General features: G+C 41.4%; 2 protein-coding genes across 3 annotated transcripts; both read left to right on the forward strand.

The window, feature by feature from the left end:
* Nucleotides 1-17,168: 17,168 nt before the first annotated feature.
* On the forward strand, nt 17,169-18,610 carry LOC101776442 (ervatamin-B). The gene is made up of 2 exons (XM_004979870.2): nt 17,169-17,712; nt 17,790-18,610. Exons 1-2 carry the CDS (start codon nt 17,169-17,171, stop codon nt 18,401-18,403), a joined length of 1,158 nt encoding a protein of 385 aa, XP_004979927.1. The 3' UTR covers nt 18,404-18,610.
* A 949-nt stretch (nt 18,611-19,559) lies between these two features.
* Nucleotides 19,560-24,555, forward strand: LOC101776844 (G-type lectin S-receptor-like serine/threonine-protein kinase SD1-13). 2 transcript variants are annotated; one of them, XM_022828963.1, is made up of 9 exons: nt 19,560-20,362; nt 20,480-20,978; nt 21,393-21,442; nt 21,894-21,982; nt 22,502-22,656; nt 22,934-23,144; nt 23,247-23,478; nt 23,592-23,757; nt 24,030-24,555. In XM_022828963.1, the coding sequence occupies exons 2-9, from the start codon at nt 20,532-20,534 to the stop codon at nt 24,207-24,209; spliced, it is 1,530 nt and encodes a 509-aa protein (XP_022684698.1). In that variant the 5' UTR covers nt 19,560-20,362; nt 20,480-20,531; the 3' UTR covers nt 24,210-24,555. The 2 variants fall into 2 exon arrangements, with proteins under 2 accessions (XP_022684698.1, XP_012703880.1); XM_012848426.2 differs by lacking the exon at nt 19,560-20,362 and having other exon boundaries at nt 20,381-20,978.
* The last annotated feature ends 916 nt before the right edge of the window (nt 24,556-25,471 follow it).

Raw genomic sequence — 25,471 nt, forward strand, 5'->3', positions numbered from 1 at the left:
GGTTGTTCGGAAAATCCAAAAGAGAGTATGCATCAATAGCCTTCTCTGGGATACAACAATACCGAGCTGAGCGCGCACAAAACACACCACACTGTTCTTACACACGCTTATTAAGGTGGTACACAAAGCCACTGACTTCACAAAACTTGGGTGTCCACAAGTGCTTGGAGTCGTCTCATTGTAGTCTATAAGCACTTGGTGCCATACTGCAAATATTAGTTGTGGATCCGATAGACGAGGGATTGCACCCTCTTTAATTAAATTAATTGAACTAATGTTCAAAATGCCGCTGATTATGATAAACTAATTGAATTTTTTTGGAGAAAAACAAATTGAATTAATTAATTTATACTAACAAGGGTTGATGGTGGCCTTTTAGATCTACACTACAGTACACCTTTGCGGGACAAACTAATAGCAGTTCTCCTACAATAATAGTTGCCAAGCAAGCTTGACCTTGTAATAACCATTTGAAGTTTTGTATGCCAGAAAGCGTACCCCTCCTTTCATCTGGTTAGAAGTAGGAGAGTGTGTGTTGTTTGTTCTTGTAGTAATCAAAGATACCACATAAAAAAATGAAGGTCAGATAAAACATGAAAAATACCTCAAAGCAAGAAGAAATCTATTATAATAAAAGAAGATGAGACCTATCTTTCAAAGTTGGAGCGAGATTGTATCTACCTCAAGATCGTCCTACCCTTGAGAGGGACTCAAAGATTTCAAAAGAGAGGGAAACTACGTCCATGGTTTGTAGGACCATGTATACAATATCAAATTAAAAAGATTAGAGCTCTAGCTTACAATTTAGAAATACTCGAGAGCATGGTAGGAGTACACATATGCATGTCGTTGCAACTAGCAAAATGCTCGAGGGTTCCGGAAGAAGAAAGTTCAGCAAAAAGCAGTTGACTTTCAAGACACAGATTAATATCGAAGACATTCCAATCAAGATCATTGATGTGCCAGTAGCATATCGACAAAGGTTATGCAAGGTTCTGCAGAGAAACCATAGCAAAGAGGAAGCTGCATAGGAGCATCAAGAAGATTTGAAGAAAGAATTTCCTCACTTCTTGGCTGTGAATACAAAATTTTGATTTTCCTTTTATGTAAATTTTGCTTCAATGTAAAAACTTGATTGTTTGAAGTCAAATAAATTTTCTTAAATTCAAACTTCATAGATTTATTCTGTGAGTTTTGAATTGGAAACTAAATCTCAATTCAAATCTGTTTTATAAACGACTAGAGAAAAGGCCTAGCCTAAATCCTAACTAACAAGGCCATAACGGCGACGACACGCACAGCAGCGAGTCGGCCCAATAATATTTCCTGGTGTGTGTCAGCGCAGCCCATGGCCCACGATTCTGCATGCAGACACCAGACATGCATGGCCCACGATTCTGGTGAGGGTGCGCGGGGAGGCGTGCGAGGCACCAGACATGCATGATCACTGGCAAAGCAGACGCATGGCTGCATGCACTTCTGTTAGTGCACATCTTCATGCATGTCTGCATAGATACTGCCTCCCAACTATTGTCCCTGTACATTGCCTTGTTATTTTGACTTTAGGAGAGCAGCTCCGTTCATTAGTTGTCATTAGGCTATGAATGAGGCTATGATTTTTTTTTCCTTTATTTACTTGCGGAGCTGAGTTGGCCATTACTCTCTTTGCGTTCATTTTTTTTCTATTTCTTTCCATTTAATTTCCTTTTATTTATTTTTATATAATATTTATTGATCTTTCTCTTTTTTTATTCCAAACCTAACTTAGTATTCTTTCTTTGGATGTTTTTTCATGATTTATATCATTCAACTTTATATCTTATATAGCTAGATGTTAACAAATGCGTAACCGATTGTTCCCACAGTGAAACTATTTGTTCAAATTTAAGAATAATTCAATGTGAACTATAAATTTATTTTCTTTTCTTTCGTTTTGTTTTCTTATGGTGCCTTTTCTTTTCCCGTCTATTCGTATATTATTTCTATCTTTTATTTCATTTGCTATATTATGATTTCTTTTCTTTTATCTTATTGTATTCATCTTTCTTCCACTATTTTCTATTTTAACATATTATAATTTTATATGGATCTATTTACCTTTCTATATATTATAATATTTATTCTATACTCCTGTATTCACAATGTATTTATTTCAGATGTAAAAGTCTTTTTCCATAACTTTGTATAATTTGTTCTAGGTATTATTTTAATTTTTATTCTATTATATAATTTGTTGTAGGGGTATACATAATGAGTTAGTATAATTTGCTCTATGGCTACAACTATTTTATTCTACACGTTCATAGATTTTGTTCCATGTGTATAAATAATTGTTCTTTGAATTATATACTTTGCTCAATAAGTCTGTATAATTTGTTCTCAGAATACAAATTTTTGATCATGAGCTCATATAAATTGTTTGACGTGTACAACTAGTTTGTTTCACGAGTTTGTATAATTTATTCCAAGTGCATATATTTTTGTTCCCTGAGTTCGTGCAATTGTTTGATGGTACAAATATTTCATTCCTTGAGTTCGTATAATTTGTCCATATATAAATATCTCAGAAACAGTTTTCAACCTGATTAAAAAATGGTAATAAATAAAATTCGTTCAAATATAGTCAAGTGGGGTCTTGTTTTGAAGATCTTATTTAAAAAATAAAACTACGCAATTAAAATTTAATTCAGATAATTTGTTTGGGATTTATAGTTTTTTTTTCATGTGCCATGACATCAACAACTACATGCAAGATTCTCTCCCTAGGAACTAGCCACTGTCGATACATGTGTACAACATCTTTTCATGGATCAGCCCCCACAACCAGTCTAATAAGAGGGTGTTCGGATCCCCAGGTTAAACTTTAGTCCCTATCACATCGAATATTTAGATACTAAATAAAAATATTAAACATAGACTATTTACAGAACCCATTGCACGGATGGAGGCTAAACGGCGAGATGAATCTGTTAAGCCTAATTATTTCATGATTTGACAATGTGCTGCTATAGTAACCATTTTCTAATGATGGAATAATTAGGCTTAATAGATTCGTCTCGCCATTTAGCCTCCATTTGTGTAATTAATTTTATAATTAACTCATATTTAGTCCTAATTAGCCTACGAATATTCGATGTGACACGGACTAAACTTTAGCTCCAGGATCAAACACCTCCTAAATCCCCGCTCCTCCCATACGTGCTCTGGTAGACTGCTGCGCGTGTGATCTACTAGTTGGGCTGCTGCGCGCGCACCTTTCTTGAGGTGACAGGTGCCTTGGGTTGCCACATGAGTTCTTGCCATCCGATCAGCACGGTGAGCCCTTGCCCCTTGCTGTTGTTTGCCATGAGTTTGCTCTTGGTTGCAACTTTGGGAGCACCCTCTTCTCTCCGCGGTGGCCGATCCTCTACGTTTCACCATTGTCACCTGTATTCTGTGGAACATTTGGAAGGCAAGGAATGCTAGAGTCTTCGACAACCAGAACTACTCGCCTGCCTTCATTCTTCGCCAAGCTGCCGGCGACCTCTACCTCTGGTCTCACCGAGCGCGAGACGTTTCTTGTCAACAAGCCCTGCGGCAATGGAGTGTGATTTTATCTAATGTAATAGGTGATCAGTGTTGAACTCTTAACTCACCCCCCTCCCAAAATCATTGTACGCTTCCAAGCTCCTTGCGCTGACATTTCACCCGCCGTAGTTTTCCTAAAAAAATTGGATTGACAGTTAGCTGGGCTGCAGTATCGGTGGAATGGATCTGGAGTCGCAGGTGTTTGTGGAAAATTCTGCAACAAGTCAATTGGTACCTGTCGTTCGTAGTGCTGGGGAAATATATAATGAGCTCGGCGTGTTTGTGGAAATGCCACAGCCTCCCAGAACGGAGAACACCAGAGATGTTTCGTGGAGAAGATATGCCACGCAGTTTTTCATTTTTTTTTGCTGTGCTTGTGCTTGTGCTTAGTACAGAATATGATACCATTCATGCAAATCAACTTCTGGAATGTGTACATTCAAGTCATATCACTGGAACTTTCAGTGCATGGAGATGCAACACTTGCCTTGGGGTGAAGACCGTGTTTTCTCACTTGGTCACATTCAGTTCACCGTCAAAGTCACTGAGCTCTCAGATACTTTGGCTTAATTTCAAGAAACTCAGTCGTCTTCTTGTACATGGCGTGGATGTGTACGGGCTCATCTCAATGATCGTGGAGGCTGCATGAACGGTTAAGAGGAACCGGGCCGGGGGACCTGTCAGCTGCTGGCACGCCATGCAAGGATGATCAGGGACAGCTCAGTACTCCACCCGTTTCAAATTGTAGGGCGTTTTATTATACACCTAGCTAGACCTACACTATATCTAAATATATAATAATATCTATAAATTTAAAAAAATTAAAACGACCTACAATTTAATTTGGAACGGATGGAGTAGAACGCAACTAGGAGCCCAGTGGAGCAGCTGGAGGAGATGCTTCGGTACGCATAAGTTTTCATCGCGTCTTGTCATGAGGGTAGCTACCATATGCAACTAATGCATGGGAAGGAAGAAGGCTAATCAGATCAGCTCCCTGAGGTGCACGAAATTATCTTCTACCTCGATCTTTTCCCCCTTAATTGTCAGCATTGTCGACAACAACACCATACTTGGGTGTGTCTTCTCATGAGAGCTTTTCCTCTGTTCTCAAGGTTATGGATTTCATCGTGTGAAAGTTTCTTAGACCATGTTGTGTTTCAGAAAGACCATTTTTCCCTAATCAAGGACCAGTTTTTCTGGCTGATAACATGCTCAAATCTGTTTCTAAATTCAAACTTCTTTTTTTGGCTGATTTTGTTAGTCAGAAACTAGCCTCCTGAAATCATGATCTTTTGCAACTCGGAGTCTCAAGATCATGCAACTGGCGTAACGCATGTAGGTTGTACTAAAATCTATTTCAAAGGAACTTATTGTATAAGCAGCATTGTCCTATACTTACATATTATGTCAAGGAAACATGTAAATATTTATTTCATTGACCATGCCTCTTATTAAAATTAAGATTCAAAGTGCTGATGGCAGTTTGTTACTGGAATATATGCTAAGAAATAACTTATGTTCAAAGGAACTTATTTGCCTTCTGTTTTCAATCATTAAGGAAACTACTGATGAATTACATGCATTACATCAAGCAGAACATGAAGATAGGTATGGTCCATCTATGTATCCCTTTTTTCATATGAAATTTATGGACTTGCTTAGTTTGTTCATTCAAACACATGCATTACATCATGCAGAACATGAAGATAGGTATGGTCCATCTATGGTATCCCTATTTTCATATGAAATTTATGGACTTACTTAGTTTATTCATTCAAATATTGTAAATGTGCTTCATTTTGCTGCTATATATATTGGCAGTGTAAACCGAATGATGCACTAAACATCTTATCAATCCAAAGGAACACCTCTCTTCAAATTAAAACAAAGGCAAAGACTGTGATTGTTCAATATGAAATTTGTGCACTATCCTTGAAGAATATGAAAACACTTGGAAATGCTTATATTGGTGGATGAAGGGAGTATATATTAAGGATTTTGTGTTATTTTATTATACTGTGATTTGTCTTGAGTTGCGTGTTTGAAAGAAATATCAGTTACATGTATCGCTGATGACACATCCAAGAAGTACAGAAGCCGAGTGAATGTTTATTCCATTATTATAGAAATAAAAGAGATGGATGGACCTCACAACAGATACCCTACTCTTTACTGTACTTCCAGTGTGATGTTTCAATAATAAATGCTCACATGAAGATTCAGCCCAACACGAGCATGCAACAGATTAGCCGACATGTGCGTTAAACAATTTGTCCGATGTCTATCAATAATCATAACAAACCAACAAACTGTCCTATTCATCCATAGTAGAGGTTTAATATAAGAGATACTTTCTCCATCACAGATATACATTTTGATTTTATTCTAAGTTAAATCTCTCTAAACATCAATCGATTTCCATTAAGTCCACAATGGAATATGTGTAATTAGTGCATTTTTTGGTATTGTAGATGTTAATATATTTTTCTATAAATTTAGTTAAAGTTGAATAAGTTTGGTTAGCACACGAAAAATAGGATGCATGAAGTACTAATTAATTTTTTTGCCATCTGACCACATCATTTGACTGTTTTTTATAAAAAACAAATACCCATGTAGACAGGTGTTTTGATATATTTGGGGTTAATATTCCATTCCGAGGAGGTGCTATTCACTTTTGGAACGTGCTCAGGGACTCGCCGCCCTTGGGCTTGTGCGGCCTCGCGGTGCGCCGCAGCTTCCCTATCATCTGATCGATCACCGGCCGGACCCCCGGTCGATCGCCATGCACCTCCGAGCCATGCATGATCTGTGTGCCTCTCGATCCAGAATAATGGTGTGTACACACGCCCTGCATGTCTATACAGTATGTATCGTTGCAAAGATTATATAGGGTGCTGACATGCATCCTAGCTTGCTTATAAACAAATAAGGGAGGTGTTTTTTTTTATCATTGTTGCATATGCCCAAGAGGGCCTGGCCCATTATGCAGGGGTATAAATGAAGTTGCTTAACCCTAAGTAGAAATTAGACCTGCCGAAGATGCGATGTGTCGGTGTAGGCGTGCGGACTGGCGGTCGTCGACATGTGATGATTTTCATTGGACAAAGAAATGTCATACTATCAAAATAATTTGATTATGTGATGATTATTATTATGCACTGCCTATGATGAGCATGATAAATCCCTCACAAAAAATTAAGATTTTATGCCCTTCCAACAATTGCACCATTGAGTTCTTGTTAGTAGGTGATGGGTCTGCCAAAGCAGGGTGTCATCTTCTACCTTGATCAATTGGGTGGTGTCGGACACCACGGCACAGTGTTGGTTTACTTGACAGAGCTATCAAGTCAGACTTGGGCTTTGGGGCATAAGTGTTGGGAGCCGAGACATATGATGTCGCCTAACAAACGAGAGTCGAATTTGATGCGATTGGCAAGTGTTGCCTACCTTGTTCACTATGATGCTAGCGGTGATGCCAAAACTCACTAGTATCACAGGGAGCGTTGGATCTCGTCCTGCTATGCAACACCGGGGACGTTCGCAAAACATAGCAGGAATTCTTTTATTAAAAGTGTTAATAAAAGAAGTGCTAACCGTTGCGTATCTTACTATTGTAGAAAATGCGAGTGCATCAAACTTCAATCTGCAATCGATCCTAGATAAAGAAAAGCTCAACGGAACAAACTTTGTTGATTGGAATCGGAATGTGAGAATTGTTGTCAGACAAGAAAAAAAAGAGTACGTTCTCGATACACCTTACCCAGAAGAGCCTCAGAATGTCACGCACACCACTAGTGCATATCATGCTTATGTGAAGTATACTGATGATCCGGTGGATGTGCAGTGTCTGATGCTTGCTTGCATGAACTCTGAGCTGCAGAAGCAATTTGAGAGCACTAACCCATACGATATGATCGTGGGGTTACGTTGCATGTTCAAAAACTAGGTGATGGTTGACAGGTTTAATACCTCAAAGGCCCTGTTTGGTTGTAAGCTTGCTGAAGGTGCTCCAGTCAGTCCTCATGTGATTAAGATGATTGGGTACATTGAGAGCTTGCAGAGACTGGGTTTTCCCCTCAATGACGATCTCGTCACCGATGTGATACTGCAGTCCCTGCCTGCTAGCTTTGAACCGTTCATCTTGAACTATCACATGAATGGTTTGAAGAAATCACTGACTGAGTTGCATGGGATGCTAAAGGCGGCAGAGGCGAGTCTTAGGAAGACTCCTTGTCATGTGATGACAGTCCAGATGGGTAAGAAGCGTAAGCGCCCAGCGAAGGCTAGAAGCCTGCCGAAAGTGGGACTTCCGGGCAGGCGTCCAAGGCCAAAGAAAAAGAAAAGAAAGCTGGTGTATCTCCTAACGATGCTTGCTTTCACTGTGGTGCAAAGGGGCATTGGTCGAGGAATTGCAAGAAGTACTTGGAAGATAAAAGGAAGAAAGGAGGTGCGACCTCCGCTCAAGGTATTAATGTTATTGAAATTAATCTTGCTACGCGTTCTAATAATGCATGGGAATTATTCTAGTGCAATGATTCACACTTACAAATCGTTGCAGGGGCTGAAAATAATTAAACGCTTTGTGAGAGACGAAGTGGATTTGCACGTCGGGAATGGAGCAAAGGTTGCTGCGTTGGCCGTCGGCATTTATCCATTGTCGTTGCCTTCTGGATTAGTGTTGGAACTCAATAATTGTTATTTTGTTCCTGCATTGAATAAGAACATTATTGCCGAGTGAATGTTTATTCCATTATTATAGAAATAAAAGAGATGGATGGACCTCACAACAGATACCCTACTCTTTACTGTACTTCGAGTGTGATGTTTCAATAATAAATGCTCACATGAAGATTCAGCCCAACATGAGCATGCAACAGATTAGCCGACATGTGCGTTATACAATTTGTCCGATATCTATCAATAATCATAACAAACCAACAAACTGTCCTATGCATCCATAGTAGAGGTTTAATATAAGAGATACTTTCTCCATCACAGATATACATTTTGGTTTTATTCTAAGTTAAATCTGATGAGGACATCACCTGCTCGGATACAACCACCGATAAGAACTCAACCCCAAAACGTGTTGGATTGGATCTCTTTCTTTCCTTGGGCCAAAAGTGACGTGGTGGCCTGGTGGAGGACGTTGGCAATACTTGGACTTGGCCCCCAATCTACTTCTTTGGTCATCCATACCTTCCATGTGTGTTTAACACTATTTTTTGATCCATGTATGTATTTCTGAAATTGACAACGAACATACATCATGGTGCAACATCAATTCATCAAATGTATCAAATACAATTATGGTAAAGAATTGTTTCATATGTGAATTAAAAGTTACTAACGTGGTTGTATCCGAGCAGGTGATGTTCATCAGTGGTTGTATCCGAGCAGGTGATGTCCTCATCAAAATCTCTCATCAATCGATTTCCATTAAGTCCACAATGGAATATGTGTAATTAGTGCATTCTTTTTGGTATTGTAGATGTTAATATATTTTTCTATAAATTTAGTTAAAGTTGAATAAGTTTGGTTAGCACACGAAAAATAGGATGCATGAAGTACTAATTAATTTTTTTGCCATCTGACCACATCATTTGACTGTTTTTTATAAAAAACAAATACCCATGTAGACATGTATTTTGATATATTTGGGGTTAATATTCCATTCCGAGAAGCTGCTATTCACTTTTGGATATTATCCCTCCTCTATAACACCAGCAGAGGGCGGGAGCTAGCATTGTCAACGCTGCTGGCCGCCGGCGGAGGGATTGGGCAATGATGGGATGAAAACTTGAAGCTAAGTATTTTAGTGGTACATAATATAAGGAATATATGTGAGATTTTTAATAGCATGTAGGGAATTGTCCTAGTAACTATCCACGAGATCAACTGAATTTGACATCAAGCAAGCATCTTACCGACAAACCTGACCATGACACTACTACTTATTACTGGATATTCAGCCAAGATGGTACAATAATTGCTCTGTCATGTATTTATCCATGAGCATAACCGCTCTGTTCGCTTCAGCTTATTCAGCCGGCTTATCAGCCACCAAACAGTATTTTCCTCTCACAACAAATCAGCCGTTTCAGCTTTTCAGCCGGCTTATAAGCTGAAGCGAACAGGCCCAACAATTCAACAAACTTTATCTTAATTGCTCAAGGATAGTGAAGGATATACATATGAGATACTCATTTTTCTAATATATCATCTACCATATTTGCTGAAATACGTGTGATCCCTTGACACGTGCTGAAACAATCGCTGCAAGGTAGGATTTGAGTTCAAAGTATATAACAATTGGGGAAAGCTAAAGAAAATCTCAAGAGTGGTTCTTCTTCTTCATAGCAAGGTAGTATATTCCAGTGCATGTTTTTTTGTGCCCATGCTTCATAGCAAGATTTGCGTTCAGATGATGGTCCTTATAACTAAGAAAATTTCAAACCTTTTAAGATTATCGAACACCAGAATTTTTGTAGATACACTAGTTATTATGCTTTATATATACTAGCGTTACAAATATGTACAAGAACTACTCCGCCGGCGGCAACAACAACAATCAAGCTGATTTGATTGTTGTTGTGAGCTAGACAAACACTACACATTGGACTAATTTAGTTATTTAATATGCATTTTTGGGGGAAAAACATGAGCGTGAAATATTTTTTAAAAAAAAATAAAATTCCGCCCTTCAAATTCACTCCCATGATTGCTGGGTCCCCCGCATCATTGTCTTCACCAGGAGACCAGGATGCAGTACGCTGGATGAGAGGTTCAGAGATCATTTGTCGATCTGCACTCTCATGAATTGATTTTGCCGAGTTGGCATATATCAAGAGATAGATGGATCATGGATGGACCTCACTGTTGATAATAACATGATCAAATATTCTGCACAATCAATCAGAGATGGACGCATGACTACTCCTAACTGTACTCCCAGTCTAGCGCGTATCATTAATTAATGGTTACTTACATGTGCTTACAATAATTATCTGATGCATGTCTATCGAGAATCATAACAAACCAACCAACTTTGTCTTACTCATTCATGGCTATGCCTATAGTAGAGGTTGTTTCATATAATGGAAAATGAAAAACTAACAATTTTTCTCTCTACTAGGTTATCACACACTAAGTTATATCTGGTATGCGGAAATTTGCTTCTTAAAATTTGTTCCAATAACATCTAAAAATTTCAATTTCATGACTCATCTCTATAACATGCAGATCTTACAAATAAGGTAACTTTATAGTCCGCAGTTGTAATTTGGGCATCTAATAGAAAAAATAATTTTGAAGTTCATGGATGTAATATAAAAAAACTTTAGTGAATTGATGTAACTTGCGCATCAAATAACAAATTAATTTTATAGTCTGTATATGTAACATGCACGTATAAAAAATTTACTTTGTAGTCCATCAATTTAACTTGTGGATAATAGGATGCCTGTAAGTACGGATCATAATGGCATGAGAAGATGTAATTTTGTAATCCATGGATGTAAGTTGCTATTTTTTATAACTTGGATGTAAGTTGTCGATATCAGGATATATGTAAGATGTGTCTGATAGTAGCATAGAATTTTGTGATTAATGGGCGACCAGAGGAAGGTGAATGGGAGCCAATTCAAAAACTCTCCAAGAAACTCGATCTAAGTCCCAAAGTAACCTTCAACCCTCTCTTCTAGCTACTATCAAGATCACGCAGTCAGACTACAACGGACTTATTAACGTTAGCAACAAAGCTACGAAGGCTCAGAAGCAACATGGAAGCAAACACAAAAGATTTATTCAAAAACAAGCTCAAAAACCTTCTAGGTATCGAAACATCTGACCTCTTATCGGAACTTCCGAAGGTGGGATCAGAACTGTCTTGAAAACTCCAACAAGAGGTCCTCAATGGTTTCGTCGGAACTTCTAACCCTGTATCGAAACTTTCGGCACCTATCAGATGTATTGAGACACTGCCGACAAAGGGAACTCGGGTTTTCAAAAATAAATCATCGGAACTTTCGGTTCTATGTCGGAACTTCCTACACAGTGTCGGAACCACTACCGGAAATAGTAGATATGCTGAGTATTTTTTTTGTTTGCCGAGTGTATTCCATCGGGCACTCGGCAAATAGTCGATTTACCAAGTGCCCTTAGGAAGATACTCGGCAAACATAATACACTCGGTAAAAAACCTATTTGCCGAGTGTTCTATATCGGACACTCGGCAAACAACAAGATGACATTCGACAATAAATCGCCACTCGGCAAAAAGCTATCACGTAAGCGGCACGTGCAATGGCCGTCTGAGGGCGTGCCGACCGTTAGACCTTTGCCGAGTGTCTGTTAGTGACACTCGATAAATAGGGTTCTTTGCTGAGTGTTTCTCCACGGCACTCGGCAACATTGTAATTGTGGCGAGTGTTTTCTATAGGCACTCAGCAAACTAATATTTTTTTCCTCCCCTGTCCTCCAAACTTTTTCTACTCTCCACATACAACATGTGGTACTACCTGTTAAAATTTGGTATATTTCTCGGTCAGTTTGCTATATTTAATTAATTAATTTTATTTAGAGGAATTTGTTAGTTTAAGTAAAATTTGAACTGCAAGTGATTCAAATAATGGAATAAATTCAGTGGGAAAATCATATTCATGTTACTGAGTCCATTTTGGGGCCTTACCTGGGAAATGAAAAGAAATTTCAAACATTTTGTTCAGGAAACACGACCATGAACGTGTCACCGAATGGTTTTTAAATTCTAAAAAAAGCAGCGAAGTCTGGAAATCACAAGATTTGTCAAGATCTCATGATATCATATGTGGAGGGTGTGGTAAAAAATTGAGAAGGTTTCGCACAATTTGTCACGTACGATGCTTACAAACCGAAGCATCTCCGAAGAAAAATCGTAGATTTGAGAAGGATCCGGTAAGATTTGGAGTCAAAGTGATAGTTGAATTGGGGTTTGACTTCAAAACTTTTTGTATAGGCAATAGACAACATAGATTGATTCATGTGAAATTTTGGGAATTTTTTGAATCCGTTTGATAATTTTTGTTTATTAACTGCAATTATAGAATTTTAATTGATATAAATTGAATTTGAGTTATAATTGCATGAAATAATGGAATAATATTTGTATAAAAATCAAATATGCATTTTTGAGTGAATTTGATAAGGTACTTTCAAAGTACGTCATAATGAATTTAGTAAAACACATTATGGAAAGAGGATGAGCAGCATGAATATCAATTTATTTTGCCGAGTGTACAAACAATAAAATTGTCCAGTGTCCTAAAGGAGACACTCGGCAACTTCCTCCACCGGCTCCACTACGCACCGTCCACCCACCCACCATCGTAAAGCTAGGTTAGCGCGCGGGAGGACCATGGCGGCTCTACTGCCGCTTGCTGCGCTGGTCCTTGGCGTTGCAAGCGCCGAGGCCCCGCTGCTGGCGGTGGCCGTCATGCTCGGCGGGGGCGCGGAGGCCGATCGGCCTAGGGGTCCCATGCCGGTGGCCGTCAGGCTCGGCGGGGGCGCCGAGGCCGATCGGCCTAGGGGTCCCATGCCGGTGGCCGTCACGCTCGGCAGGGGCGCCGAGGCCGATCAACCTAGGGGTCCTATGCCCCCTCCCCCCCACGCTCATAAGATGACTTAAGGATTCAGTTTGTGAAGATATGACATGGATCACTTCAGGATCAATGAGGAATCAAAGAAGATCAAACGGAAATTTAGAAAAATCATTGCCAGGGCTTGGCATCTCAATCGATGGATCGATGGAGGCTGGCCGGCCGAAGATGAAATTAAGATGAATCGTCATCAATATAATCATTCACACACGCCACTACACCTTTTTATTTTGTTTTCGATGTGGCATGCATGCTTTCTGCCTTGCATCGATCCCTGCTAGCTTGCCTCTCGATCTACTTCCTCAGCTCTTTGCCTTGCTTGCTTTTTATCCGTCTCGTCCCGTCCCGTCCAGCCTGTACATGCATTGCATTGCAGTCATATATTTACATGCCTACCCGGCCCGGCCCACTAGGTTAGATTGTTGCTATCTATCTGTAGCTAGCTTCCCGATGTATCGACGATATGATAGATGCATGATCCACATTCCCATCTCCCATCCAGAGATTGCCTTTGCCTGCAAACTAGCTCTCACATAGTTGAATTAAGCAACAGAGGTACTAGCTAGCTTCATTTTTGAAAGGTAGAGTAGGCGAATTAATATAATGTAATCGTTGCTGGTTTCCTACCGTTGCATGGCAACTTAGGAAAAGTAATTTTCTAGTCCATCAATATTATGAAATTTAAAGTAACTTTTTACTTCGTGAAGGTAACTAGCTAGCTTATAGATAGAAGGAAAAAAGGGGGAGGGGTAAAAGTAATATTTTAGTTTCTAAGCATAAATTTTCCATTTAAAATAGTTGTCAATTTGGTATAGTATGAGGTAACATTATATATATTCATCGTGTGAAGAAAGTACAGTCTAATTTTCTGTTTTTATAAAAGTAACTTCACCATCTATCATTAAAATATGTATACTTGATTGAGATCTTGTTTTGAAGTTATAATTAAAATGAATGGAATGATGCAATAATTATATTTTCTTCTTTTATTCCAGATGTTCAGTTGTGAATTTGCTTGCATGTGATGACGTACAGTATTTTATTAATTTCTTGCCCCTTTCTTTTTCTCCTCTCAAATGATCTCTGGAAGGCGTATGGTGGCTTCCTATAGCTATTCTTGTGATCCATGCATGGAGGGGATAGATGAAAGATGAATCATAAGCTGCATGCGGAGCGCCGGACCGGAGGGGCTCGGGGTAGGTTTGGCTCGGTGAAGTTTATTCCGTACCAGAGTATCATATAGTATTACTATATATATATATATATATATATATATATATATATATATATGATATATACAGGGGCGGATCAGGGGGGCTGTGCCCCCCCCCTCCCCCCGAGAGCCTAATTTTACCAGTAAAATACTATAGATAAAGCCTCAAATCACCGTTAATCTCTAGCTCTAGTCCAATCTCTATTATTTAGCCCCCAGGTGTTCATCCTGGTGCTGTGCATAACCTAAAGCAGCAGCAGCTACCTAGCCTTGCTTATTATAGGTCTGGTCCGGATGGTCCGATGGATCGATGCGGCAGTCAGTCAGTCATGTAGCTCGCTGCCATGGATGGATGGATGGTATGATGATGATGCACATTCCCATCACCGGCCTCACCTCCACACACTACGTACAGTCAGTGTCATGCATGTATATCTAGCTAGTACAGACTGCAATCATCGTTCGATCACATGCATTATTGCATCGTTCACATTTGCATCACTACCGAAAACAGTAGATATGCTGAGTATTTTTTTCGTTTACCGAGTGTATTCCATCGGGCACTCGGCAAACAGGCGATTTACCGAGTGCCCTTAGGACACTCGGCAAACAGGCCTATTTCTATTATTCTGGGAACCTTTTTTCGCGAAGTGTTAGGGTCAAAACACTCGGCGAAGTGGACATAAAAATCTGGCCATTGTGCGTTTGTTTGCCGAGTGTATTGGGTATGACACTCGGCAAACTTTGCCGAGTGTTTTGGGTCTTGGCACTCGGCGAAGTTTAGAAACTTTGTTTGGAAAGTATGCCGAGTGTTTTTCAGTCATGCACTTGGCAAAATTGTCATCACCGTGCCATCCCATTAACTCTCTTTTGCTAAGCGTTTATTTTTACTGAGTGTTTATTGACACTCGGCAATATACTTTGCTGAGTGCCCGATGATTGCCACTCGACAAAGAGCTCTTTGCCGCTAAAATCTATGCCAACACTCGGCAAAGCGTTTGCCGAGTGTTTTTGGGGTTTTGCCGAGTGCCCTTGGCACTCTGCAAATCTACTGTATCCCGTAGTGAACTTCCTACAGCTCAGAAAAATAGCTCGAATAGTTTAGGTCAAAACTTCAAAATTAAATCGAATGACTTCCAAAATTCATGAAATTTTAACCATAGCTCCGCAATAGCTACTGAGTCTTTTCCCAAATGATCTCCTCAAAAAGATCAAGACTTCACTATGGATTCTGTGGAATACGGTCAAGAACACAAAAGAGGGAGAGTTTTGGGAAAACTTCGAATTCAAGCTGAATCCATGTGGGGGGGGGGGGGGGTTGAGGGGGAATTCAAACGTGAAGAATGAAAAATCTCCGAAAATAGCTCCGAAAATACCAAAAAAGAAAAATGCTTAAGATCAAAGATTTAGCACGAAGTTAGGCATCAAAACACAACTAAATCACGAAGGCATCATCTTTACAAGATGAGGACTAGCCTCCTCCCTTCATCCACCCACTAAGATGAAGAAATCAGGAGAAAAGAGCAATCACTCTCTCATCTCCCTCTCTCCTCTTTCTCTAAGCACTTGGCTAGCCTCTAAGCAAATGAATTAGGGTTTTCTCAAGAGCTGCTGAACCAACCAGCCATCCACCCATATATATAGTCCATGGCAGATGACGAAACTACCCCTACAGCTACAACTAAGATAACTGCCCATGCAGGGACATTTTGGTCCAGGTTCTTCTTGGTGCATCGGACGGACACGCCACCTTCACGACTTTACTTCGTCTCGACGCAAGCTTCGTGATGATTCCATGTTCCCCCTTTCTTGAAGCTCCAGCCGCATCGGGCTCAACCCCGATTTTGAGGCCCAAACCGGGAAACCTGCCCGCGCGGTGGTTTTGAGGCCCAAACCACCCAAACCGTCCATCTCCGCTTGGCCGCCACGTGACCTCCTTGATGTTGACGTGTGTCTGGCCTCCGCCGAGCCTCCCGCTCGACTCGACCGACGCTATCTCCATCCCGTCATGCTCTCTCGCCCTTCCGTGCACCATGTAGATCACCCATGACTCCGCCCGGACTCATCGGGTCATCAGTCCAAGCCTACTCACGTTTGGTCCATCAGCATAAACCTTTCGCTTGACCTTCACCGCACGCTATCGGCCGCCACACCGCATCCTACACCTGCATATCACAAGCCAATAACAATATCAATCCAACACAACGTTGCCAATCACTCATCATCCAAGGGTGACCACCATTGGTCCTCATAATGTAACATTTTCATCTAAAAAAATGCGGATGTAACTTTTTTGAGCTACAAGTAAATTTCTCGCTCCAAAATATCTATTTTAGCATAAATGGATTTTTTATTTTTTAGAAATGACGAGAAAATATTGTTCCTTATCTTAAAAAAACTAGGTGTGTGCTCTACATGTAGTCGCATCGGTATTAGAGGTAGTTACTAATTTGTATTACCATCTGCCATACTTGCTTAAAACACCACCTATAGTCTTTGTTTCCTATGGTCAAGTGGAAGAAAATTCTGTGGAGATCGGATGCAAACCACGCTCCCTGCATATCCGACGCCGATGTGCACCACGTGGGCGTCTGAGGGATCCAAGGGACGGAGCTCCACGTCACGGATCCACAGAATTTTCTTCCGGTCAAGTGGTAGGAGGCAAAGAAAAACAGCAGACCGAGAGGACATCAACAAGTGAGATCTATCGGCTATATAAAGGAACCAGGTTCTAGCCAAGCGTTCATATGGCTGCCATGCACTACTCGTCCTCCTCCATGTCTCTCGCTCTGCTGCCGCTACTGCTTGCAGCCGCACTGGCTCCCTCTCTGGCTTCAGCTTCACCTGCCCTCGACAATGGCGATGAGCTGCTGATGCTCGGGAGGTTCCATGGGTGGATGGCGGCGCACGGCCGGTCCTACGCCACCGAGGAGGAGAAGCTGCTCCGGTTCGAGATATACCGGAGCAACATGGAGTTCATCGCCGCGGCGAACCGGGACAGCCGGATGAGGTACCGCCTCGGCGAGACCCCGTTCACCGATCTCACCCACGACGAGTTCATGGCCATGTACGGTGGCAACGGCGGCGATCCGTCGGAGAAGGAGGAGATGATGATCACCACTCACGCTGGCCCCGTCCACGAGGGTGGCGTCCATCGCAGTGACCTCCAGCTCGCCGCCGTTGATGAAGAAGAGCCGCCGCGTCGTCCCAACCCGACAACGCTGCTGCCTCCGAGCGTTGATTGGAGGGCCGAAGGCGTCGTCACGCCAGTCGGGTTCAATGGATGGTGCTGTAAGTAGGCCATTTTAATGAAACTAACATCCAAATCAATGCAAGCTAATTAATTAAGTGTCCATATATACCATCAGCGTCTTGCTGGGCGTTCGTGGCGGCGGCGACGATAGAGAGCGCGCAGGCGATCAGCACCGGTGACCCGCCGCCGGTGCTGTCGGAGCAGCAGCTGGTGGACTGCGACACGCTCGACAAGGGCTGCGGCGGTGGATGGATGGACACGGCCTTCAAGTGGGTGATCCAGAACGGCGGCATCACGTCGGCGGCGGCGTACCCCTACACGGACAGGAACGGCACCTGCCAGGAGGGGAAGCCGGCGGAGGTGACGCTAAGCGGCTACAAGCGGCTGCCGCGCGGCGACGAGGCGGCGATCATGGAGGCGGTGGCGCGGCAGCCCGTGGCCGTGGCCTTCGACCACAACGACCCCTGCTTCCAGCACTACATCGACGGCGTGTACGACGGCAAGTGCTTCGCGTCCGGCGTCTATGTTGGCGGGGCATGCGGGACGAACCAGACGCATGGGCTCGCCCTCGTCGGGTACGGCACCATGCCCGGCGGGACCAAGTACTGGATCGGCAAGAACTCGTGGAGCGCCAGGTGGGGCGACAACGGCTTTGTCTACGTGCTCAGGGACTCGCCGCCCTTGGGCTTGTGCGGCCTCGCCGTGCGCCCCAGCTTCCCTATCATCTGATCGATCACCGGCCAGACCCCCGGCCGGTCGATCGCCATGCACCTCCGAGCCATGCATGATCTGTGTGCCTCTCGATCCAGAATAATGGTGTGTACACACGCCCTGCGTGTCTATATACAGTATGTATCGTTGCAAAGATTATATAGGGTGCTGACATGCATCCTAGCTTGCTTATAAATAAACAAATAAGGGAGGTGTTTTTTATCATATGTCCGAAAATTAGTATATGTTCAAGCAACACGCGTCGTTCAAACGATCTGAATGGCACGGTACAATTAGACCATTATGTCCAATAATTTGGTGCCTAAAAGTGACGTGGTGTGTATAGTGCTAGGGTCGTGCTTGAGCCAGGCAGTGGCAGAGCTAGGATTTTTGCGAAGGGTATGCCGAATGAAAATTTATATATGCCTCACAATTCAGTACAGTATCATAAAAATTGCCTCACAATTCAGTACACAACTACTAAATAGCATAATAAATCTTAAATGAAGATAGAAATATTTCAAATAGCACACTAATACATGATAGAAACTTGACCAAATAAGATTACAGCATGCATGCGTCTTGATATGTAGTAAAGATTGGGAGAAAAACTTATTTTTCACAGAGTTCTCCTGCAACAACAATTTCCAAACAAGTTTAAAGATGCGTCAAGCTTCAAATGTCGACTCTATGAAAAAAATGCCAAAGAAAATGTTAACTCTGCAAGGTTCAATAGAGCAACCATACTAAAGATGAAGCTACGTCAAGAAGAGCTTCTCATGAGGTGTATAATAATTTATGTTACGAAAATATTATATTTTAAAAAAAATTTATAAAATTTTCTTCAATTTAAAAACTTGATTGTGAGTGTTGCTAGGACCTTACAATTAGGAAACAAGATCCAATCTTTCTTAATTCCAAAAGTTCATAAATTTGTTTGAGTTTCTTGTTTTCTTAACGTAAGATCTGAACAGAAAGTTAAATCTCAATTCAAATATGGTTTTTAAACTAATAATAATAGGCCGTAACCCGCCTGAGGCCCAGGCTGGCTGGGCCCTGGAGCACCCTGGTGGTCTTGTAGCTACTTGGGCCTGATAGCAGGCTGGTAGGATTGTGTGGCCCAGATCGGCCCAGCGCAGTTTCCAGCCAACCATGCTGCTCGCTTGCTCGCCAGAGTTCCGCCGCCGCCGTCTTGACTCGCTTGCTCAGATCTGCTCGCTTGCTCGCCAGAGTTCCTTCATCCAGAAATTCTCGCCATTGGAGTGCCGTACGCGGCAAGGCCACTTCGCAGGCGCGGTCGGATACCGCCCACTCACCGTCTGGAGCCGGGACAGAGCCAACGGGAACAAGGAAGCGCAGCTGCAGGTGGAACGGAGAAGAGCGCGAGGGATCGTCATGGAGGCGCCATGGCTGCAAACTAGTCGAGTGAGAGGCAAGAATGCCTGGAACGGACTCCGGCGGGGTGCGCTCTTCTGGCCCGTCGTGACCTCTGTGCTGCGCCGGCGGAAAGGTGGGCGGGCGGAGGTGTTTGAGAAAATACCGCTGCCGGTGAGAGACTCCCGGTCCCGGAACGCATCCGGTGCGGGTCGCCATCCCATCAACACGGTGACAACTTTCCCTTGGTTGTCTGCCATGAGTGCGCTGCGAATGGAAACAAATTGGATTGGCAGTCAGCTGGTGTCCCGTTTTGGTGGAATACTCTGCAGCGCGGGTGTTCACGGAAATTCTGTAGGAAGAAGTCAATACGGTGCCGAGATAATATCTAAACGAGCTCTACCTGCCAAGAGTACCAGACGTTTCGTGGAAAAGAGATGCCAGTCAGTTTTTTTTCTGCTGTGGTTCAGTTTAGGTGTTCAATGGAATATGATACCATTCAATATTCATGGAAGTGAACAGCTCGAAAGCATGTGACCATTCCAGTCGTAGCATTGGAACTTTCAGTCAATGGAGATGCAACATCTGGCTTGGGGTGACTGGGTCTGTAGTGGAAGACCGTGTTTTTCTCAGTTGGCCGGCCGCTTTCAGTTCATCGTCAAAGTCACTGTGTTTTTAGAAAATTTAGATCTCAGGTACTTTTTGGTTCCATTATTTCAGGTACTGAGGTCTCTAAGGTAGACCTTCCAGAAGACCAACCCCCGGCAAGAGCATGGCGCTGTGGAATGGAGTTAGTCAGCTGGCCAGCGTCGCGCAGCTCGCAGGGGTGGATGCTTATGGGCTCATCTCGATGATTGCGGAGGCTGCGCGGACGGTTAAGAGGAACCGGGAGACCTGCCAGCTGCTTGCACGCCGTGCAAGGATGATCGGGGACCTTCTGCAGCAGCTCGAAAGAACACGGCTGATGCAGCACATGGAGACGAGGAACCCAGTTGAGCAGCTGGAGGAGACGCTTCGGCAAGCATATATTCTCATCGCGTCCTGTCGTGACAGTGGCTACCTGCATAGCTGCTGTATGGGAGGGAAGCAGGCTGATCTGCTCCGTGAAGTGCAGAATGAGATCACCTTCTACCTCCAGGTTTTCCCCCTTGTCAGCTTCGTCGACAACACCCGTACTTGGGAGCGGCTTCTGAGCAGAGCTTGTCCTCTGTGCTCAAGGGTATGGATTTCATCATGTGAAAGTTTCCAATTCTTTGCTGTGATTCAAAAGGACAAGTTTCTTCCTCTACGAAAAAAGACCATTTTTTCTAGCTGATGAGATTCTTTCTTGATGCAAACTTTCTTTTTTTTGCTGATTTTGTTGGTAGGTGGCTAGCTAGCCTACATGCAGCTGCTGAAACCTATTTAGGTTGTAATAAAACTCTAATTCAAAGAAACTTATATAAGAAGCATTGTCCAAAAATTACATATTATGTCTAGGAAACATGTAAATATTTATTCCATTTACCATGCCTCTTATTAAAATTAAGATTCAAAATGGTGATGGCAGTTTGTTGCTGGAATATTTGCTAAAATATAACTTATGATCAAACGATCTTATTTGCCTTCTTTTTTCTTTTTTTGCATCATTAAGGAAACTACAGATGAGTTACATGCAGTACATCATGCGGAACATGAAGATAGGTATATATGGTACATCTATGGTGTTCCTTTTTTCATGCAAAGTTATGGAGTGCCTTCGCTTGTGCATTCAGACATTGTAAACCTGCTTCGTTTTGCTGCTGTATATTTGGACTTTTGGAGACTAGACTGAATGATGCACTAAACATCTTATCACTCCAAGGCCACACCTCTCTTCGAATTAAAACCACGGCAAGGATTGTGATTGCTCAATATGAAATTTTTGCACTATCCTTGAAGAATATGGCTCTGTTTACAATTCTGGTGCTGATGCTTTTCCTTACGATATAGTCATGACCATTGTGATACTAATTATGTGATACTCTGATTAAGAAAATTGTGACCTCATCCACCCTACCCACATACACAAATGGAACTTGCTTTTTAACAGACAACTCTTGAGTTTCTTTATTCATATAGCCTGTCATATTTTACATGTGTGCTACTATATCAGGCTTAGAACAGAGGCCCTCAAGACCAATAAATTTGAAAATCTGGGAACAACTCCTCCTCCCTCAAAACCTGAGGAAGAGAAAACAGAAGGTATGCTCATGCACTCCACAGTTATGCAATATTTTCTAATAGCTTTGACATTTTGTAGCACCTGGGAATTACTAAGATAATTTTTCCTACTCCAAAGTACATGTACATCTATGTAACTTTTGGAAGATAACTTGCATCAATATATGAACAATATATCAAATATTTGCTATACATTGATGCATTTCCTTTTGATACAGGGGTATAATATAGCATAATCTTCTAGAAATGATCATTGCACGGATTTATCTCCCAGGGCATGAACAATTCACTGACTTTTCCTACTTGTCATCCTGTTAAATTTGATTTAAGAAAATAAGCTTGAAGTTACAGAAATCACTTGACATAACGACTTCTGATATCTGTTCCTTTATGATTCTATTGGATACATTCATTTGATTTTGGACAGGAGCTTCAAGTTATTGCTGTAGTTCAGTCATACTGTAGCCACCATTTCTTTAACTCTTTTTTCGAGAATGCATATTTTTAATCAGTGACAAAGTGGGGTTTCCTTTGAATTAGGCCAAGTCATGAACATGAGAGGACTAGTAAATCTCATTGGTGGCTCAAAAAGAGCAGAATTATCACATTTTAGCTTCTCTCAGATTTTGGCTGCTACAGACAACTTATCAGAGAGAAATTTGGTGGGAAATGGTGGATTTGGCTATGTTTACAAGGTAATGTTTTCTCGAGACAATCTTTAGTATGAGACAAGTTCTTGAAATAACACCTAGATTTAAAAATACCTTCTCTAAATGCATCTCCACTTGGGATGGGGCTAATCAATTATAGCACCTTGCTTCATGTTATAGGTTAATCTGAAGGATGTGCTCAACTGCTCTACTAGTCACTGACACAAGCAGTTTATATCATCTTATACCTGAAAGTTATGTTATGCTCCCTTGTTCATCATTAGATGTGTTTTTTTAACGCTGGCGCTCAAATCTTTTTCAGGGCAAACTATCTAATGGTCTTGATATTGCAGTCAAAAGAAAAGATGCATATTCATTTCAAGGTCCACATGAGTTCAGAACTGAGATTGAAGCCATTCCAAATCTTAAACATAAAAATATAATTGCTCTACTTGGGTATTGTGCTCAAGGAGAAGAAGACATACTTATCTATGAATACATGCCAAATAAATGCTTGGCATCTATCGTTGCTGGTAACTTTACATTAATATTAATGCCTCTTTAATCTTTCGAGTTCATTGTTCAGCAAGTGTATTACTCAATGATTTCTGCTACCAATGTATGTTCTTTTGTAGATGAAACAAAAAGGGAGATGCTAAATTGGTCTAAGCGTCTTCAAATAATCAAAGGGATAGCAGATGGTCTTGTTTATCTGCATGGGCATTCTCAGATGTGTATCGTCCATAGGGACATAAAAGCAAGCAATATCCTGCTGGATCACGAAATGAACGCCAAGATTACTGATTTTGGTCTGGCACTAATGTTGGCTCCAAATACGACTGCAGAGGTGGCTGTTATGGGCACATAGTAAGAGCTCATACTGATACAGCAATCAAATTATAGACCACGACCTTCTTATGTTTCATTTCCATGTGTTTGCACGCGCACTACAATTAATGATAATCCTCTCTGTCTCTTAGTGGCTATGCAGATCCTGAATATGTTGCTACTGGAATTGTCTCAGAGAAATCAGATGTATATGGCTTTGGTATAGTACTTCTTGAGATAATAAGTGGAAAGCTTCTTCGGTCTTTTTATAATAAAGTGAAGGCGAAGGGCCACACAGGGCTACTGCTTCCTGATTATGTAAGTATTTATTCTAATTTTTTTTAAAAAAGGAGGAGTGCCTACAGTAATGTGTTTATTTGCAACATATTGTTATTGACAAATGATGACCCTTTTTCTGTGACTATAAAATGTGGTCTCCTTTTTGTTATCCAGAGAAATATACAGCTAAATGACATTTTTCTGAATCCCTTCTCTAGACAACGAGATTTAATTTGTTGGGTACACTTGAAGAACTATGATGGATCATACTTGTAACTATGAAATTTCACCTGATTGAAATTCTATTTCAGGCACGCAAGTACCAAACGAAGATGCACAAGTTTGTTGATCCCTTGCTGCGTGCGAAACAGCATGAACGCGCTCAGATTATGGAATGTGTGAAGGTGGCCCTGTTATGCATTCACCACCATGCGAAGCATCGACCTTCCATGTCGGAAGTCGTTACCATGCTTGGCAGCATCATTGTATAGTAGCTCAGCAACGTGGCAATAGATGATCATATCAGCCTGGTGGTAAGGCTAGATCAGGTTGTGCTTTTGGAAGAACCACAGAAATTGTTGCAGTATCATATCCAAAGTGTCAAGTAATGAACTACTGAAATATGTTAAGTTTGGTGAATCGATGATCACGATTCTGTTAAACACCACAGAGAGATAGTTGCAACTAAATATCCGTGTAAACACACTGTGGTGAGCTGAGGGAGATAGTCCAACTTAGAGAGCTGGTCAGAGGTCCCTTTCGTGGCCGGCGTCTGTTTTGAGTACAGTTTACTAATGCTCAGGACATCGACATCTGGAAATCTTGTTGACAAACTGAGCACATTCGAGCTCAATCGGAAGCTCCTTAGAAGGTGATGCCTACCTTCAGCGCCGGCCGAATTTTATATTTTTCCGGTTGAATTATCAGTGTAATAACCTGCTCCCTTTTGTATATCATCATGAGCTCTCTTTTACGGTACACAATACTACTTAGTGGTAAATAGTATATATAAGATCTAATTATTTATTATTATGGATAATTTAGTAATTGTTACATTGTAAAAGTGATATTTCAAATGGATAGTCTTTTAAACTTTATGCTAGTGTCAAAAATAAAATTATAGTGATGTCATTTGTGTTCTTTTACCATGATACCCTTATACTACCTATATTACTCGTGTATACTACCCATACCACAGGTGAATGTTTCAATAGTATACAATTACTTTTGACCATTGGATGTTTTTATACTAGTTCTAAAAACTTTTCAAACACTAGTATAACATAGTATTGTGTACCGTAAAAGAGCTCATCATAAAATGTATCTTGTTAGAGTCTGTGCACATGTGGTTAGGTTCTTAGGGGGTGTTTGGCTCCCATGGGGGTAAACTTTAGCCCTGTCACATCGGATGTTTAGATACTAAGAGTATTAAACATAGTCTAATTACAAAAATAATTACACAGATGGAGGCTAATTCATGAGATGAATCTATTAAGCCTAATTAGTCCATGATTTGACAATGTGGTGCTACAGTAACCGTTTGCTAATGATGGATTAATTAGGCTTTAGATTCGTCCCGCAAATTAGCTCAGGGGTTCTGCAATTAGTTTTATAATTACCTCATGTTTAGTCCTCCTAATTAGCATCCGAACATCTGATGTGATAGGGCTAAAGTAAAACCCCTGATATCCAAACAACCCCTTAGTCTACCTTGAGATGACAGCTGACTCCATGAGCATCCAGCTAGAAATCG

This window comes from Setaria italica, chromosome VIII (genome assembly GCF_000263155.2).
Source record: "Setaria italica strain Yugu1 chromosome VIII, Setaria_italica_v2.0, whole genome shotgun sequence".
Taxonomy (NCBI): domain Eukaryota; kingdom Viridiplantae; phylum Streptophyta; class Magnoliopsida; order Poales; family Poaceae; genus Setaria; species Setaria italica.